The sequence below is a fragment of the Guillardia theta genome (genome assembly GCF_000315625.1).
Source record: "Guillardia theta CCMP2712 unplaced genomic scaffold GUITHscaffold_22, whole genome shotgun sequence".
Taxonomy (NCBI): Eukaryota; class Cryptophyceae; order Pyrenomonadales; family Geminigeraceae; genus Guillardia; species Guillardia theta.
Window position 1 is genome coordinate 807,515 of NW_005434652.1, and position 16,552 is coordinate 824,066.

At 46.3% G+C, this 16,552-nt stretch overlaps 4 protein-coding genes across 4 annotated transcripts; 2 read left to right on the forward strand and 2 right to left on the reverse strand.

The window, feature by feature from the left end:
- Window positions 1–2,865: 2,865 nt before the first annotated feature.
- GUITHDRAFT_136917 (lysyl-tRNA synthetase) lies at window positions 2,866–8,023 on the forward strand (the record flags this gene model as incomplete). Its single annotated transcript, XM_005835349.1, has 25 exons — window positions 2,866–3,130; window positions 3,192–3,370; window positions 3,760–3,792; window positions 3,855–3,902; window positions 3,949–4,047; window positions 4,207–4,271; window positions 4,326–4,365; window positions 4,657–4,718; window positions 4,764–4,809; window positions 4,855–4,914; window positions 4,970–5,041; window positions 5,088–5,159; window positions 5,215–5,295; window positions 5,891–5,947; window positions 5,999–6,030; window positions 6,080–6,164; window positions 6,951–7,046; window positions 7,100–7,144; window positions 7,198–7,305; window positions 7,387–7,449; window positions 7,497–7,553; window positions 7,617–7,676; window positions 7,730–7,804; window positions 7,851–7,925; window positions 7,979–8,023. The coding sequence occupies 25 exons, from the start codon at window positions 2,866–2,868 to the stop codon at window positions 8,021–8,023; spliced, it is 1,920 nt and encodes a 639-aa protein (XP_005835406.1).
- A 358-nt stretch (window positions 8,024–8,381) lies between these two features.
- Window positions 8,382–8,994, reverse strand: GUITHDRAFT_151889 (hypothetical protein). The gene has a single exon (XM_005835345.1). The coding sequence runs from the start codon at window positions 8,656–8,658 to the stop codon at window positions 8,395–8,397; it is 264 nt and encodes an 87-aa protein (XP_005835402.1). The 5' UTR covers window positions 8,659–8,994; the 3' UTR covers window positions 8,382–8,394.
- A 157-nt stretch (window positions 8,995–9,151) lies between these two features.
- On the forward strand, window positions 9,152–10,243 carry GUITHDRAFT_68893 (hypothetical protein; the record flags this gene model as incomplete). The annotated part of the gene is made up of 4 exons (XM_005835346.1): window positions 9,152–9,489; window positions 9,541–9,643; window positions 9,688–9,833; window positions 9,883–10,243. The coding sequence occupies 4 exons, from the start codon at window positions 9,152–9,154 to the stop codon at window positions 10,241–10,243; spliced, it is 948 nt and encodes a 315-aa protein (XP_005835403.1).
- Window positions 10,244–11,413: 1,170 nt separating this feature from the next.
- Window positions 11,414–15,213, reverse strand: GUITHDRAFT_136919 (hypothetical protein; the record flags this gene model as incomplete). Its single annotated transcript, XM_005835347.1, is given in 16 exon segments — window positions 11,414–11,473; window positions 11,622–11,678; window positions 11,721–11,849; window positions 11,904–11,963; window positions 12,075–12,103; window positions 12,159–12,540; window positions 12,615–12,767; window positions 12,823–12,886; window positions 12,929–13,029; window positions 13,088–13,759; window positions 14,026–14,203; window positions 14,253–14,322; window positions 14,342–14,476; window positions 14,536–14,599; window positions 14,659–14,715; window positions 14,995–15,213. 16 exon segments carry the CDS (start codon window positions 15,211–15,213, stop codon window positions 11,414–11,416), a joined length of 2,430 nt encoding a protein of 809 aa, XP_005835404.1.
- Between the last annotated feature and the right edge of the window lie 1,339 nt (window positions 15,214–16,552).

The following is a 16,552-nucleotide window of genomic DNA, read 5'->3' on the forward strand; positions in this document are numbered from 1 at the left end:
TTTCTCTCTGTTCGTGCTCCCTTATCGAGGTTTCGAATTCCAGTAAAAGATCATCCTTTTCTCTCACCTTCAAGAGGGCATCATCGAGCTTTTGTATTTTATCTGCAAGAGAGTTCTTCAGGTCCATGACAGATTCTTCTGCATTTTGTCGCTTCTTTCGTTCAACGTCAAAATCTTGTCTCAGACGTTCGAATTCCTTCTCTCTTCTTTCTGCTTGTTTCACACGAGTCATATCAGATTCATTATGCTGAGACAGAGATGACTTCAACTCTTCAAGAGCAATTTCAGTCTCTTGCCGTTTTCTGCTTTCTTTTTCAAGTTCGTCTACTATCTCGCTTTGCTTCCTTCTTTGTTGACGAAGCTCTTCATTCAATACTTTGATCTTCTCTTCAAGCTCCGAAGTTCTTTCTTTCTCTTGAGATAGATTATGACGAAGGCTATCAATTTCCATCGAAGTAACAACATTTTCACGAATCGTGCTCTTCATATTTTCTGTTGCAGCCTCGGCGTCTGCTTTTGCATTTTTCAAAGAATGCAAATATTCCTCCGACTTTGCTTCTTCTTCCTCAAGGCCCTTCTTTAGCTTTGCAATTTGTAGTTTTTTGACTTCCAATTCGTCTCTCAGAGCAATCATTTCTGACTTGAGGCTGTGATATCTTTCTTCGTTTGCTTCAGAATTCTCACTTTCGAACCGCTGACGAATATGCCTTTCCTCTTCTAGGTCAGCGCGGATTCTCTCTAATTCCTGATCCCTCCTTTCGTCTTCCATTGATCGTATTTTCTCTTCTTCAACCATTGCAAGCTTCATCATCTGGAGGTTCTTTTCAATCTGATTCTTAGATTCAGCGACCTCAGCTAATGCGTTGTGAAGCCGTTCATTGTCGTTCTGTAAGGAAAGGATTTGGTCTCTTGAATACGCTTCACTTTGCTGATTTTCGAGCTTTTCCATCAAGTCCCGACTTTTCTTTCTTTCAAGATCAAGTTCCGCTTGTATTCTTTTCAAATGCTTGCTTCTTTCCTCCTCTCGTATTTGATCAGCTTCAATATTTTTCGATAGCGTCTGCTTAACTTTTCTCAATAAATCTTCGGCTTCTTCCCTTCGTTCTTTCTCTTTTGATAAAGATTTCCTTAGGCTCTCTACTTCGTTACATAACGTTTCTACTTCATTGCATAGGGTTTCATAGTCTTCTCTGTCATTCTCAACAGGTTCCTTGGAACGATTCCGTAGAAATTCATGTTCGATTATTCGAGTTACATTTAGCAGTTCCTTGGTAAACAAAATTGTTTCTCTCAAAACGTGATGAACTGTGGGATTTTGCAGTGGATTCTTTTCTGTGTATTTGACCTGACTCACCTGAACTGTACTGGCTTTACTTTCTTCGGAATTCTTTCGCGATACTCCTGACCCTGCGACGTGCTGATCCCTGGAAAATGTATGTCCAATAGAGTTCTTTTTCGCGTCGAACTTTGAATCAGACTTGTCTTGTTTACTCCTTGACGCCTTAGAAGGGATTCGACTTCGTGGTGTCACAATCACAGGATTTGTTTGAAATTTGGCTCTGTCAAACGGCGCTTTGTTTTCTGAGCTCGCAGAGGTCCACTTGAGAGTCTCGCTCTTTGGACGCAGGTCATGTTGAAGTTTGTCTTGTTTTTCAATCGAAGTGCCGAATAGATTCACAGGGTTTGCACGCGGAAAAATGTTCTGAGCTGTGTTGATCGCGTCTTCTTGCCATTTTAGCAATCCAGACCAGGGGCTGTCAGGAGCTGATATTATGCTTTGAAAGAAAGCCCCTGCACCTGAATTTCGATTCTCTGATTCTGCTCCAGCCTGTGCACTCAATGGTCTGCTGGTCTGCCGGCTAGGCGTGTTCCTTTCACCAAGACTTCTCTCATGAGGTTTGGACCCCAGCAGGAAACTCATGGCTGAGCTGCTTACCAAGGGAAGTGCAGCTATCACAAGCAAGAATCAACAGATGGTGGTATGTCTATGTTGACTAGCGATGCTTTTCAGGGCAGTTTTGCGGCCATGAAACATTCTGCAGGCCGCGCACTTCTGGCAGTGTCGGCCATGCAGCCTACAGTTACAGAAGGTGGGGGTTGACCAAAAAGGGCCTGGGGTGGTGATAGAGAAGTAGGGGTACGATTGTGGGAAGACTAGGGGTACCGCTCAGCCAGTTGCCCACTAGAACCTTTGATAAGTAAAATTTTAGCGAACAGTGTTTTAACTTAACTTCGAGAGTGTCCGGGTGTCCCGGTCCAGTGAATCCCGCCGAGTCTCAGTCTATTACGCCGCTGCTATCATACTCAGTGGCCGACCGTGCTCGAATCTCCTTCCAAAGTGCTTTTACTCATAGGTAAGTCAAAAATCAGTACGGTACGTCAGCCTGGGTGACGGAGCACACTGGCAAGTTTCAAGTTGCTCAAGACCGAGTTTAATATACACAAACTTGACCGTACCAGAATTGAGGAGCACATGAGAGATAGACTGTATGATAGGATGTAAAACCCAAGCACCCAGACATGAGAGGACCTTAGCCTCGCAAGACGGCTAGGAAAGCCCCGCCGAGTCTTCAAGCCTTCGTCACAGGGGCGGGCCGGGGCCGGGGCCCGGCCAGTGGACCGTAATCAGGACTGAGAGCACTGAGAGGAGGCTTCGGACCGTCCTGACACTGTCCGACCGCACAGGGCATACGGCGGTGGTCGGCCCGTCACTCCGGGCCACCGTAGTACCACCTAGTGCTAGTTCGATAGAAGCTGCGCGCGGCGCCGCCGCCAGTCACTGCCCGGCCCGGCGGGGCCCGGCCCGACCGGGCTGAGCTGCGGCAGTTACACTGACCGTTATGATGGGGGCCAACGAGAGCCGCAATGAAGGCTTGGCGCCTGCTTTTGGCAGCGATCGTAGCCGCTGATTGGTCATGCCGGGCAGAGATTCTTGGACAGACAGCGAAAATGGCTTCCATATCATCAACGTACTCCCATTTTCAAAATGAGAAGAAGAAGTCTCGCTCTCTCTGCCAGCTTTCCCGCTTTTCGAGAATTCGTGGAGGATCCGGTCAAGACTGCCAGTCGGACGCGGGTGGTCTGCCAAGCATCTCGAATCAAGGACAGGGCGATGATATTACAATCCAAGGTACTTGATGAAAGACATGTTATACACTATTGCGTGATGTGTGTGCTTTGCTAAGTACAAGGTAAAGCAGATAACCTTGACGCGGAAAACTCCACCGCGCAGCTGCTTGAAAGACTTAAGCTGGAGAAAGATGAAGATGGCAAGCCACTCAGTAAGAATGAAATCAAAAGAAGATTGAAGGCTCATGAAAAAGAACTGAAGAAAATGTCACAAAACAAGATTCAAATTCCGAAGTCACAGGTCTAGTTGTACAAGCTTGGTCTACGATGTTTTGAAACACCTGAAGGAGAAGAAAGAGGATGACGAAGATCTTGACCCTACACGGTACTTTGAAAATCGCATCGTCTCGGTTAACAAGCTCAAGAACTCGGGTACACATTCTATGAGCCGGTTTTGAACTCAATGGAGGCGCAGGGTATCGTTTTCCACCAAGATATGACATCACAATGTCCCTGACGAACTTTCGAAAAAAATATGATGGGCAAGAAAAGCTACAATCATGCAAGAAGAACGGCTGAAATTTTGTTTTCTTGAAGGAATATAAATCCAGGAGATCAGATTAGCTCTGTTGAAGAAAGGGTCATTCTTCATGTTGTTAGACTGATGTGTCCTTCTGAGAGTGATAGCAGGTTGCTGGTAGAATAACACAGAAAAGACAACAGGTGTGCTCGTTGCTTTTTTGCTATCGATGCTTTGATGGGCTGATATTCAACTTTGTTGCCAGGGGCGACTCATCTTTTATGATGTCCGCTCGGACGGAGAGAGGCTACAGGTGCGCTAAAGAGAGAAGTCTCCGCGAGTTGATGCGTGCATGGCAGATCATGGCGAGTAGTGCAAACTTCGAGAGCGAAGAACAATTTCGCGATCAGAATGAGATTTTGAGACGTGGAGACTTGATTGGAGTGGTTGGTCATCCGGTAGGAAAGATAATCTTTTCAGCTTTTGCGAATCGCAATCAATCCTTTATTTACAACGCTGTCTTAGGGATGCTCTAAAAGCGGAGAACTTTCGATTATAGCAAGAGAGGCAAATCTTGATTGGAAGATTGTGGATGCTGAATATATTCTACATTTCAGCTCACCCTCTTATCCCCTTGTCTCCGCATGCTTCCTAAGCATTCCTTGAAAGATCAAGAAACAAGGTCCGTGTGTCCTGTCAATCAATTTTTTGGGTGGCTTATTTGATCACGCTTCAGATACAGACAAAGATACTTAGACCTCATCATGAACCCCAATGTAAGATTTTTCCAGATTGCTTCACTCAGGACGTTACCCGTGTACACAAGATTGATCCCCTTGCAATTTTTTGTTTATGAATAGTCGTTACTTGCAGGTTCGAGAGACTTTTGTTCTTAGAAGTTCGATCATTCAGGAGGAAATTTGGTCAATTGAAATCTATTTTTTCGCTGAAAGCCTATGACAGGTTCGAGAGTATCTCATTCAAAGGAACTTTCTTGAAGTCGAAACTCCCATCTTGAATACAGTTCGTCAGTTATGTACCTTGTTGTCTTTCTGAGGTGAACTCAGGTGCCTGGAGGAGCCAATGCGAAACCTTTCATTACTCATCACAATGAGCTTGGAATGGATATGTAAACTGAAGTCACATGTTCGCCTGATAACACAACTTGTGGTAGGTATCTACGAATTGCTCCAGAACTTTATCTTAAACAGCTTGTTGTGGTAACTCATGCACTCGTACTTTTCTCCCCATGACATGATTTGAAGGGTGGACTGGATCGTGTATTTGAAATAGGCCGTTTGTTTCGAAACGAAGGCATTGACATGGTAACTAAACACTGATACTTGTGCTGAACTCTACTTTTCCTGAAATATTTTCAAGACACATAATCCAGAATTCACTACTTGCGAATTTTACATGGCATATGCTGACTATGAGGATCTTTTATGCATGGTGTAAATGTCTATTGCTATATTTTCTATCTCTGTGAGGCATGCAGCAGACCGAAGACATGCTTAGTAACATGGTGAAGAAACTAACTGGATCTTACATCGTTGTATACAACAACCAAGTGAGCAGATTTCTAGCAAGGCATGATGCGACGAGAGATTGAGTCATTTATGCAGACAATCGATTTCACGCCACCTTTCAGGCGTGTGCAAATGATTCCAGCATTGGAAGAGGCTCTTGGAGTGAAGTTCAGTGAGGTAAGTGGTTCATCCAGAAGTTTTACAATTTTGTTCATCTTTGTCCCTAGGACTTGGAATCAAGCAACATGAATACAATACTCATGGTGACGCGACAATGCAAAATTTGTATGCTCTCATTGCAGTAAGACTTCCTAGGAACTTTGCAAAAAGCATGATGTTACTTGCCCACCGCCAACGACAAACGCACGATTGCTGGATAAGCTTGGTGCAAATATGTTTACGCTTCAAACGTGCTCAAGTCACTGCACAGTTGGAGCTTTCGTGGAATCAAAATGTATCAATCCAACATTTGTGATGGACCATCCGATTATCATGTCGCCTCTTGCACGAAACCATCGCAATTGCTCAGGTTGTGTGGTTACAGACAAGATCTATGAGTTTGCTTACGTATTAGCAGGGTTGACTGAACGATTCGAACTGTTCATAAATGGAGTACCATATACTCAGTCCAGGATCTCTTAGTCTAACCATAGACACAGATGGAGTATTGTAACGCTTACTCTGAGTTGAATGACCCAGTCGAACAGGTTCCCATGTTTTGTTTGTACTCTGTTTGTCATCTTCGTTTCCAACCACTGATGTGAAATGGCAGAGGAAGCGATTTGAGCAGCAGGCGCTTTCACACGCCTCGGGAGATGCAGAAGCACAGGTTGTGTTACGATCAAACGACTGCTGACTTGAGTCCTGACACCTGCAAAAGTTGCTCGATGAAAATTTCTGCGTCGCTCTTGAGTGAGTTGGCTGCATGTCAAAAGAAGAAGTTGATGTCATGCTCTTGCAGGCACGGGTTGCCGCCAACTGCTGGATGGGGCTTGGGAATCGATAGGTTGACCATGTTGCTCTCGAACAACAACAACATCAAGGAGGTTTGATCCCCACATCTTCACAGTTGAGAGCAGCTCAACCATGTTCGGCAGGTGCTTCTTTTTCCTGCCATGAAACCTCAAGACTAGCCATTACCCGTGGATCAGCAAACAGCTACTACTTGATACTCTAATCGTCCTCGACATGTGGCGGGTGACTCGCTCGAGTTCCAACTCAGGTCCCCCCGGCCGGGCGGCGCCGAGTCGGACAAAATCAAATCCCGGGCAACTCCATGCACTTCTGAAATAGCTAGCCAACCCTCCTCCAGTTTTATGAAGTACGGGTGGGTAGCTAAAAGTATGGGTGGCTCACACAAACACGGGTGCAAGACGAGAAAAATCCCAAAGCTGTAGAGTAAATACTAGGGGTCCGAAAAGATCGGTGTGGGTTCCCCTCTGCAGGAGATTAAATTATGGGGGTGGGGGTGGGTCATGCAAGGAGATATCACCATGGTGCGGCGAGTGCTTGTGATCATAGCAGCGATGATGGCAGGAAAGGGAGCGGAAGCCTTCGCTTTAACCCAGCCGCATCTTTCTCATCTTACAGTCTCTCAGCCTTCTCCCCAAAGCTTCTCGAAGGTGAGGAGACCTGACCTGATCTTGAACCCTTTTGCCCTCTGTTTGCGCTTTCATAAAGGGTCATGGAATATGCCTGGGCAGTCCAGTAGATTTGTTAGCAAACTACCGAATTCTTGTGCGGTTGTTTTACCCCTCCAAAGATTGACTGTGTTAGGATGGAATGGGTTGTTTTCTTCGTGTGTACATTGACTGTGTCGTTGATTTGATCAGGTGTGGAGGCCGCTGGTGCTGCGGAGCGCAAAGAGATCACTCCTCGCATTGAAGGATACAGACTCGATTGTTTCTCCTTTTGATCCATCTGTAGATGTGAGAATGTTTGCAATATCTTGCGGGAAAGATATGTGAAACTATTTTTGTAGCCACTTCTTCCAAAAGAGACTGAAGAAAGCCCTACTGACTTGGATGTAACCGAATGTTGCGTGCCAAGTCCATGTACCTGACGTCTAGCTCCACATAGGGTCCTTTGCCTCTCACATGGGAAAATGTTGAGAAAGTGTTGGACACTATGCGACCCTACTTGATGAGTGATGGGGGCAACGTGAAGATCGCGGACATCGATGGCGGGGTAAATGAATTTCTGCTTCATTGGATTTATGCCTTGCGAATTAGTCGCATGCAGAAGCTCTGACGGTTGATTTATTCATAGATTGTACGTTTGAAACTTGAAGGTGCCTGCGGTACTTGTCCTTCATCTACCATGACAATGAAGGTATTCGCCAAAAACCACCTTTCATATTCTGTTGAAATTCAGTTCAGATGGGTTTAGAACGCGGTCTGCGTGAGAAGATTCCAGAGATTGTGGATGTTGTGCAGGTTGATATCCGCTTTCCTACCTTGAGACCATTTCAGTCGGTTTTGATTTGCAACTGTATTCAGGATCTTGGTGACGGGGGCCCAGAACTATCTCCTGATTCAGTAGAAAAAGTCCTGGATACGGTTCGAAGTACGAGAGTGATTGAGCCAATGACTGACGTGTCTTGATCCACAAGGTGCGCCCATTCTTGAAGGTCGCAGGAGGCTCGATAGAGTTGTTCGATTTGCGTGGTGTAGGTGGAATGCAGCCGGTATTGTAGTCGTTTCGAGTTTTCACAACATTGACCACCGTGAAAGGTAATCATTCTCAAGATGACCGGAACCAGCGCAGCTCTACGAAGCGTCAAAAATGAAATTGTGCAGAGACTACAGGTTGAATCTTTGCTAACAATCATCAGCTCCGTTTCTGATCCTTTCCTTGGTAGCGCAATTTCATGCTTGCCGGCTTGAGAATTGAATGGACCGATTAAAAGCAACCCATGTTCGCACCCTTGTGTTTTTAATGATCGCTGTCGGCAGCTTGAGGAATATTAAATGAAAGAACTCTTCGACGGCTCTTGTGCCTGTGCCGCCACGGCCTGCCCATGCAGAAGAGGCTGCCCACGGCCTGACTGCCGTGGCCCAAGCTGTGAGCTGCAGTGCACAGCGGCACGGCCCGGCGCAGCAGGCCGGCGCCCTTGGGCCGGCGCATGACTGCCGGGCCCGCACTGCCGTCCGACACTACCGTACGGTACTGGCCGTCGGCCATACCGTCAGCATTCCGCAGAGTCCGTGCCGGGGTTGGGCATGAGCGGGGATGAGAAATTTCTGGAAATTCTCGTTCGATGCCAGGTCGCATGATTCAGTCGCTCAATCGTGGGCGACAGTTATGGAGGAGAGCGACGGGATGGGCGAGCAACATGGCAAGCAAGACAGAAGAACTTCGTTCCAGACCTCTTCTTTTCAGCGAAGGTAGAGTGTCGAGGTTGCACGCAAGTAGGAGGTGGTTCGCGGGAATGAATTTCTCGATGGCTGTATCCGCAAAGAAAACGAACGTGGGAATGTTTGTAGCTTCTGGTCTTGGAGCTCTCTCATTGGGTGTTTTTTTTGTTGAAAATGCACACATGGAAGGTTATCGCAAAGGGCATATGTTAAATGCAGATGAAACCAAAAAAGCCATACAGGAGAGACTGTCAAGAATCAGTCCTGTATTAGATGGCGCTGTTCTACCCTGGCAATGTAAATCTTTGGCCAATTCAACTAAGGTGAGCTTCAAAATAAATCCGGGTTGTGACCAGTTCTTTATACTGATGACGTCGGTGTTTGAAATGTCTGCCAGTAAACGGACGAGCGATGCAAAGCAATCTGTTGAAGGTGGAATGAGGGCCTGGGATGACGAGAAAACCTCGTCAGGCTTTGAGGTTTCGCTGCTTTGTACACACGATCGAAAAGCTACTATCAGAGTTGTTATTCCTTGGAAGAACGCTGAGCTTCCCGAGGTTGAGATAGAGATGGAAGGAGGAGGATTTACTCGAGAGGAAGCTTTTGCAGTTGGAAGAATGATACACATGGGGAACCTGTCTCCGATGCAGAATGAGTTGATGGTTATGAAGGACATGATGACCCCCTTTGGGCCTGCGGTCCCATGGCCCAAGGCACAAGACCATTTGACTTCCAACCACAGTGGAAATTCAGTCGAATCGATCATATCACAGATGGAGGAAATGGGAGCTCAAGTCTTCCACTCTCAGAAAGGGAGATGTGCAAACATCTCATGGGACTACTTATCGGGGATAGATGATATCAAACAAGAAGTCGAAGATACCATCATGCTGCTCATGCTGCATCCTGAAAAGTATGCCAGAGTGATCTCGGGAACCCGTGCAGATTCGTCGGAGAACAACCGCCCGAAGGCAGTGCTCTTTGAAGGTCCACCAGGCTGCGGAAAGACAACCATGTGCGTCTCTTGAAAGAGTTTTCGGTCTTCACTGATTGTCGGAGGGAGCAGGGCGAGAATGATAGCAAACAAAGCTGACATCCCTATGATCTACCTGCCGCTCGAAGCTGTTGTGTCCAAGTGGTATGGGGAAGCAGAGAAGAGGCTCTCATCGGTGATAGTCATCTTTCTGAGGCTCTGTTGCTGAGAAGTAGACAGATCATGGACCTGACGGGCAAGCTGGCTGATCTAGATCGGAACAAAGGAGCACTTCTGTTCCTGGATGAAATCGAAGCACTAGCTGTTTCTAGAGATGGTGAAATCCATGAAGCATCGAGACGAATGCTCTCCGTCCTCCTCAGAACGTACCTGTGTTTGCTGATTGAAATGTTGTAACCTGTCTTGCCTCTGCAGGATCGATGGCTTTCAGACTAAGGACGGCCTGATTGTGATAGGAGCGACAAATCGAGTGGGTGACATCGACAGCGCACTGCGCAGCCGTTTTGACGTAAGCATCAAATTCGATCTCCCGGATGAGCAGAGTCGCAAGCAGATCGTTGCAAGAATGACCAGACATCTAAGTGGTCTGGAGCAGCAGAAGCTTGCTCAGCGAATGGCTGGTTTCTCAGGCAGAAATATTCGTGACGTTTGCGAACAAGCAGAACGCAGATGGGCAGCGAAGATCATTCGGGGAAAAGCTCCTGAAGATCAGCTACCGCCTATGGAAGAGTATATTTCTGCCATTCAATCACGCATCAACTCTGGTCTGCAGTGAAGTTTGCTATCATCGTGCACTTTTGTCAAAAAGGATTAATCCTTTTACACGCCAAACTAATTCGCACTTCAAAAGTTTCTCGTTGCTTAGAATACCGGTGATCCGTAATCTCTGAGGGATTCACCATCTGCAAAGTAATGTTAGAGCCTGTATAAGTTTGGGAAGATTTCACATTCAACAGCTCGCAGCTGTACTTCCAGTTGTGCCAGACGGTCTTTAGGCACCTGCGGAAGCATTTTCAACGATCGTCACGTCAAAATGGATCAAACACGTGCCTTCGATTGCGATTCTCCTGTACTTCCCTTGTCTTGATTTACAGGGCGCTTGAGTCCATCAAGCAGGAAGGATTGTCTCAGATCGGCTGCACTGCTCAATTCTTTGTTTGATCCGAGAGAAGTTAACGAACTTCGAAAGCTTGGTTTGTTCGTCAGTGCAGGACTGAATCTGTCATTGGAAATAGACGGCGATTTGCTGCCCTGTTTGCCTTGAAGAGCATTTCGAATCGACGCTAGACATCGATTCACGATCGCAACGGCAAGCTCAACTAAAACAACTCAGAACTTTTGAGATAGAAAAGCAGGGGATACCTGAAGCATCTGATCTTGTAATTTCTTTTTTCAGAATCTCCTGCAGATTATCCCATTCGTCTCCACCACACACCGAGGGAAGACAGCGGGCGCTGTTGAGAGCCTGAAATGATGTCAACGGCTTGCCAATCAAGCTGGAGATGATTTACCTGTTCCATGTATTTGCAAGCCCTGTCGATTCTTCCCTCCTTGGAGGTCAAGATAGTGGTAGCATTTGAGAGCAAGGCAATGATCTCTTTCTCTGATGAAATCAACAGTGAATTTCTCTTCCTCTCCAATTGATTCGATGGAGAAATTGAACGCGCTGCTGTGTAGCTGGGAACACTTGTCGCAAATAGATTAGCAGCAGAATATGTTATGTCCGATCCTCTTGCCGACGTCAAAGAGGAGTACAATGGTGTGTCCGAGGAACTACCGAGTACTTCTTCTTTGCCATTTGTAGAATCATAAATGTAGCCAAATCTCTGTTTGCTGTCAACAGAGGAGTAAAGATTTGGATTTGAGCTTCGGACATCTAAACCGAAAGGGTTACTGACAGTCAACTGCTGTTTAGATTTACGGAGAAAGCTAGTGGTAGGATCCCCTAATCCCGAGACATTTCGACGAAACGCAACATCTCCTTTTGAAGGAGGCGACTTGTCATCTGGATTGAGGTGTCAATGGACGAAGCTTTTCATTGTCACAAAACTTCCAACCATTTCCTGATGGAGCCCTTGGAGGTTTCCATGAAGCCTGTGTGAAGCCACATCAAAGGAAATGGTTACATTTCAAACTCCTTAAAATTTTCTTACTCCATTGGAGGACCACAGATTCAATTTCTCGCTATCTTCAGCAATGATGAAGGGCTCCTGAAAAGCAGTCAGGCACACTTCTTCAAGCTCATCACATACGTCTTGTTCGAGATTTCCAACAATTGCCAAACCGTCGAAAATTTTGAAAGTCAAATTGGATGGAACTGTATGACCCGCTGCCTGTAAAGACTTCGAACCATCCAGAGCCTCCTTCAGATACTTCCTAGCCTGGTCACAATGGCAGTGAGCGAGTTTCAGTGTTTTCGAGGTCAGAGTTGAAACCTGTTGGTATCTTCCTCGTTTCAGCAGGTCTGTTCCAGTGGATGCAAGAGCTTCTATCACCTTGACATCTGTTGTGGTAAGCGGAGGGGGTTCGTCTTGATAGCGTGTTCTTAATGAACTCTGTTGCATTGCAATCAGTTGCGTCAGGATTTGTCCTCACAGATCTCTTACCTTTTCACCTAAACTTAGAAGCTTTTCGCCTTTTTGCACCGAAAACAGTGGATTCAACATCAATTCGACAACTCTTGGACAGACCTGCTCCTGGCAGACTCATTGACGAAGTTGTGCTGTAGGCACCAGCTGAAGCAAAGATTGAGGGCATGAATTGAGGCGATAATGCCGATTGCAAGGGACTTGTTCCGGTTGCATGTACTGGGTCTGAAAACGCTGGCAAGGATGCATAAAGCGGATCAGAAGACCTCTGCCCTGGAGATTTGCTTTGAATCCTGCTGGGCGATGGTAAGAGACCATCAGTAACTGCATCGTAGTTCCAGGATCCAGTGAGGCTAGATTCAGGAAGATTCGATTTGCTGCGCTCGTTGTTGAGCAAGTAGGCAGACATTTCTCTCTCATCAGCTATATCATTTCTGTCAAGAACTGCCCATCTTGACGGAATTTCTGGTTTGCTAGGAGAAATCTGACAAATGATAGTCACTGAAGCAGTCAGAATTTTCATAGTCTTTCTTTGCCCCCCCAAAAGTCCAAGCTGACCTCTGTGGAAAGCGACCCTCTTGGAGAACAAATTGTCGAAATCTTGACAGTGTCCTGAATGATCTGATTTGGTCCAGGAGGACCGCGAAGTATAGCACGACAGGCCTTCTTGGTTGTTATAGCCGCTCGCAGTGCACTTGATGGATCAGAAACCTTTTCCAGCACAACTCAGAATATCATTCTTTCAACCAAGAGATGAAGACAATACCTGAGCTGCCAATTCATATGCAAGCACTTTTGGCGTTCGATTATCTCTCATGGTGTCAGAATCCCTGAAAACATTGTCAAAAAGAGAACTCCAACAAGCAGTTTACCCTTGGGCTGGCATTAGGCAAATTTCGGCAATTATGCTTCCCCGATTCAAGGCAATTATCACCACTCGATGCTCATCAGTATTGAGAGCTGACACAATATCCTGTTTTGCATTTGAGAAAATGTAAATTGAAAATATCAGATAAACTTTCACATTTCACCTTTTTCAATTGGTTCTGAAAAGCAGATTTACGAGCTACAGTGGATAGAAACTGATCATATTCCAAGTCTAATGTCAAGCTCACAAGCTCTGGCGATACAGATTGCATGTTTTCAGCCATTGAATCATTCAAAGAATGTTCCGTTCGCTTGCTTTCAAAGTCCAGAATATCTAATTCTTTTTGCGATACTTCCAATTCAGTATGATGTGATTTACGGATTGCTGCAGTTGCGCTTTGTGACCCCAACCTGATGTCATCTAAAGCCGATGGTAGCATAGCAAGTGCTGCTTCGGTCAATTCTTCGTCTGTAGGAGCTCTTTTTGATCTGTCATCTACCGGCATCTTGACTTGGACCTCTACGTCTCCAGCTTCCTTGAATGATCTGCCGTTTGAAACGCTCATCATGTCCTGAATTTCCTTTTCCTTCTGTTCCAATGCCATCTGCTTCTGCAACAGCTCACTCTGCTGCTTTTCAAGGTCAGCTGCGATCTTCATTTGCTCTGCAAAGAGGTGCTCTTGCTGCAGACGCTTTTCTTCCAATTCTCTTTCCTGCTGTACCTTCCATGCCACAAATGATGCCTTTTCATCCTCACTGATGCCAATTTTCTTCTGTTCGTCCATCGATACGCTTGGTGCAACACTTTCGGTATTGTTTGAGACAGATGGTTCACTCTGTGCAACATCATTGGGAAATGTGCTCGGCGAAATTGGAGAGGGCGCCCGGTAGACTGCAGAAGGTGCAAAGGGATTGATGGGCGGCGAAGTTGGAATCGAACTCTGTAAAACCTTGACAGAGTTTGGTGCAGGCACGGCCGACTGCAGGCTGGGAGACGATATACTTCCGCTTTTTGGAGTGGAGGATTCGGATATTGGAGGAAGTGAATTACCCTACAAAATTTTTGAATAAAGAGATGCTCCCAGAAAACAAACTTTGTTACCTGAGCAGTCACAGGTTTCTGCTTCATGTATCCTGGTGGATTCACGGAAGTGGTTTCCGTCATCTTCTCAAGATAATATGATGCTCTCAGTTCTTCTTGAGAAAAATTGCTGTATTCTGGAATCGCAGTGATCGTCCTCAATGACTCCTTCGAGCGCTTTCCCTTTTTGTTATCGATGCTGTTCAAGAATCAAACTCACATTTAGCCGTCGACACATGACCGTCTACCTTCTTGCAGAATGTCTTTCGCTTTCAGAGACAGCATCGCCGATACCTGAGATATCAGCCCTGTAGAAATCTATATTTCAGAAACTTACTTGACTTAGGCGAGGAACTCCATGGTGCTTTGACTGAGTTTGAATTGATGGTCGAATGCTCAGCAACAGCAGAGAATGTCGATATTTTTCCGGAAGAAACGACAGGAATCTCTGTTGGCACGGGAGCTGTTTTTTCTGAACGGGTTTGAGTATTCTAGTCATTCCAAAAGTACCATTTACAAACAGATCACTACCTTCGCCGACTTGATGTGATCCTATCTTCCCATATTCAGAAGTAGTGATTGGCTGGGATGTCACCTATGTATACAAGGAACATGTTACTGCTACGGATTGCGCCGAACGGATCAAAAGTTTACCTCTAGCGAATCTGATCTTTGGGAGATCGCGATGGCTCTTGTAAGGGCAAACTGAACCTGGAATCACTCTTCAGAAAGACATAATATGAGAATCAGACATCTCTACAATTTGGCCGTCTCTTAAAACTTCAAGCTCCACTCTTGTTCCTTTGGGTCCTTTCAAGCGGGAAACTACCATTTCAAGGGACAAGCCTGAATGATCATCACGGGAAATTGAGTCCATAGCTATGAAAAATGAAGTACCGAGTATCGGATTGCCGTCGATTGATTTGATGATCTGGCGCCATTGTAAGAGACGGGCACTTGTAGAGAATCTACGAAAATGTGAACACTTACGTCTCCGACTGCAACAAGACCGCTTGTCTGTGCAGGACCGCCGTTAAAGAGGTGCATGATTTCCATGTTCTGTGGGTTGGATCTTGATGGTTGAAGTACAATACCGATACCTCCCAACTCTTGGCTTTCGCTCGTCTGAATTGTAGGTGCAATGCTCGGGGTATTCATACTCCTTACATCCAGAGAATTCGGTGTCGGGACCGGACTCCGATTTGTCATTGTAGTTGGTTCAACTGGAGAACCTTTTGCAGGAGACTGTTGGCCTTCTTTCGAAAGCGAATTCTTCTTCCTGAAAATACTCAACATGATGTCGAATTCAAACCAAAAGGTGAGATTCCAGTAGTATCAAATGACCGAGAGAAACAGAGAATTGAATCAATCAAGATCCGTTGGAATGCTGTGAAGCTGCTCTACAAGTCTCGATGCGAGGGCGTCAGCGCTCAAATTTGCCAGTAGGCGCTCTTAATTGGATCACTGACCATTTTGCCGCTGCTCTGGGCTCACTTAGGGGCCAGAGCTAGTGGGGTACTTTAGTTAGGGGTGGGATTACAAAGAGTGTGCGGCAAGGGGGTGGTATTCCATGATGTGTTGAGAGACCCGGAGGGGTGGGGTCCCCTGCTGCTCCGTCGCCGGTGCATTTATTGCCTCCTCATACAGCGCGGGAGGGTGGGTGGTGGCACGAAGATGCTGAGGGTAGGGTGTAACGGTCTTGAGGGTAGGGTGCAGTAGTAGCTCAGAGGCGGGCTTGATTGAAATCGCCCCGTTGAAAGTCTTCAACTCTGAGGCGGAGTTGGGTTGTAACGGTTTTTGACGGCTGAGAGGAGCGTCAGTTGGACCTTATCCTCTGACAACGTATGCGAACAGACATGGGCAGCGGCGGGAGGCCGAGAGGATGAGAGGGAAGAGAGATCTTCGATTGGTTGGTCCCATAGTCCTTCTCTGATGCCTCTCCATATGCCTCTGCTCCTCGTCCTAGCCGCACTCGTCTTGACGCTCGCTGGTGCCATTGAGAACAAATCCAACATTGAGGTTTGCCTTCCAAACTTCTTCAAGTTGAATGCTTCTTGCACAGCATGCCCAGCAGGTTCGTTTTCGGATGGAACTGCCACATTTTGTTACAAATGTTGCAATGAGGGTAGTTGCCAAGGCGTTGATTTGTATGCAGCATACACCTATAATATATCTTCAAATTGTACCGCTCCTAACACTCCCGCTCTTCAATCTAGGGGAGGGGTTCCTTTTGGATCATCAAGCTTAGAGAGATATTGTACTTCTGTTGAAAGTGGCATAGGTAGTGTGGCGATGCCATCTAGCAACAATGAGATCAATCATTGCTGGTCAACGGTCAACGATGGTGTTTATGGATTGAACAGTTCTTGGATTCCAAACTCAGATCCTTCGTTTGTGGGGATCTCAAGCACTTCTCGAGCCAGAGGACAGCTCGACTCCCTCCTAGTTACAGAGTATAGGAGGGGAAGGCGGAAGGTAAAAAATCCTTCAAGCCAAACAAAGCAGGACCAACCAAAACCTCCAGGCACACAGCGCACAGTGAGAAGCA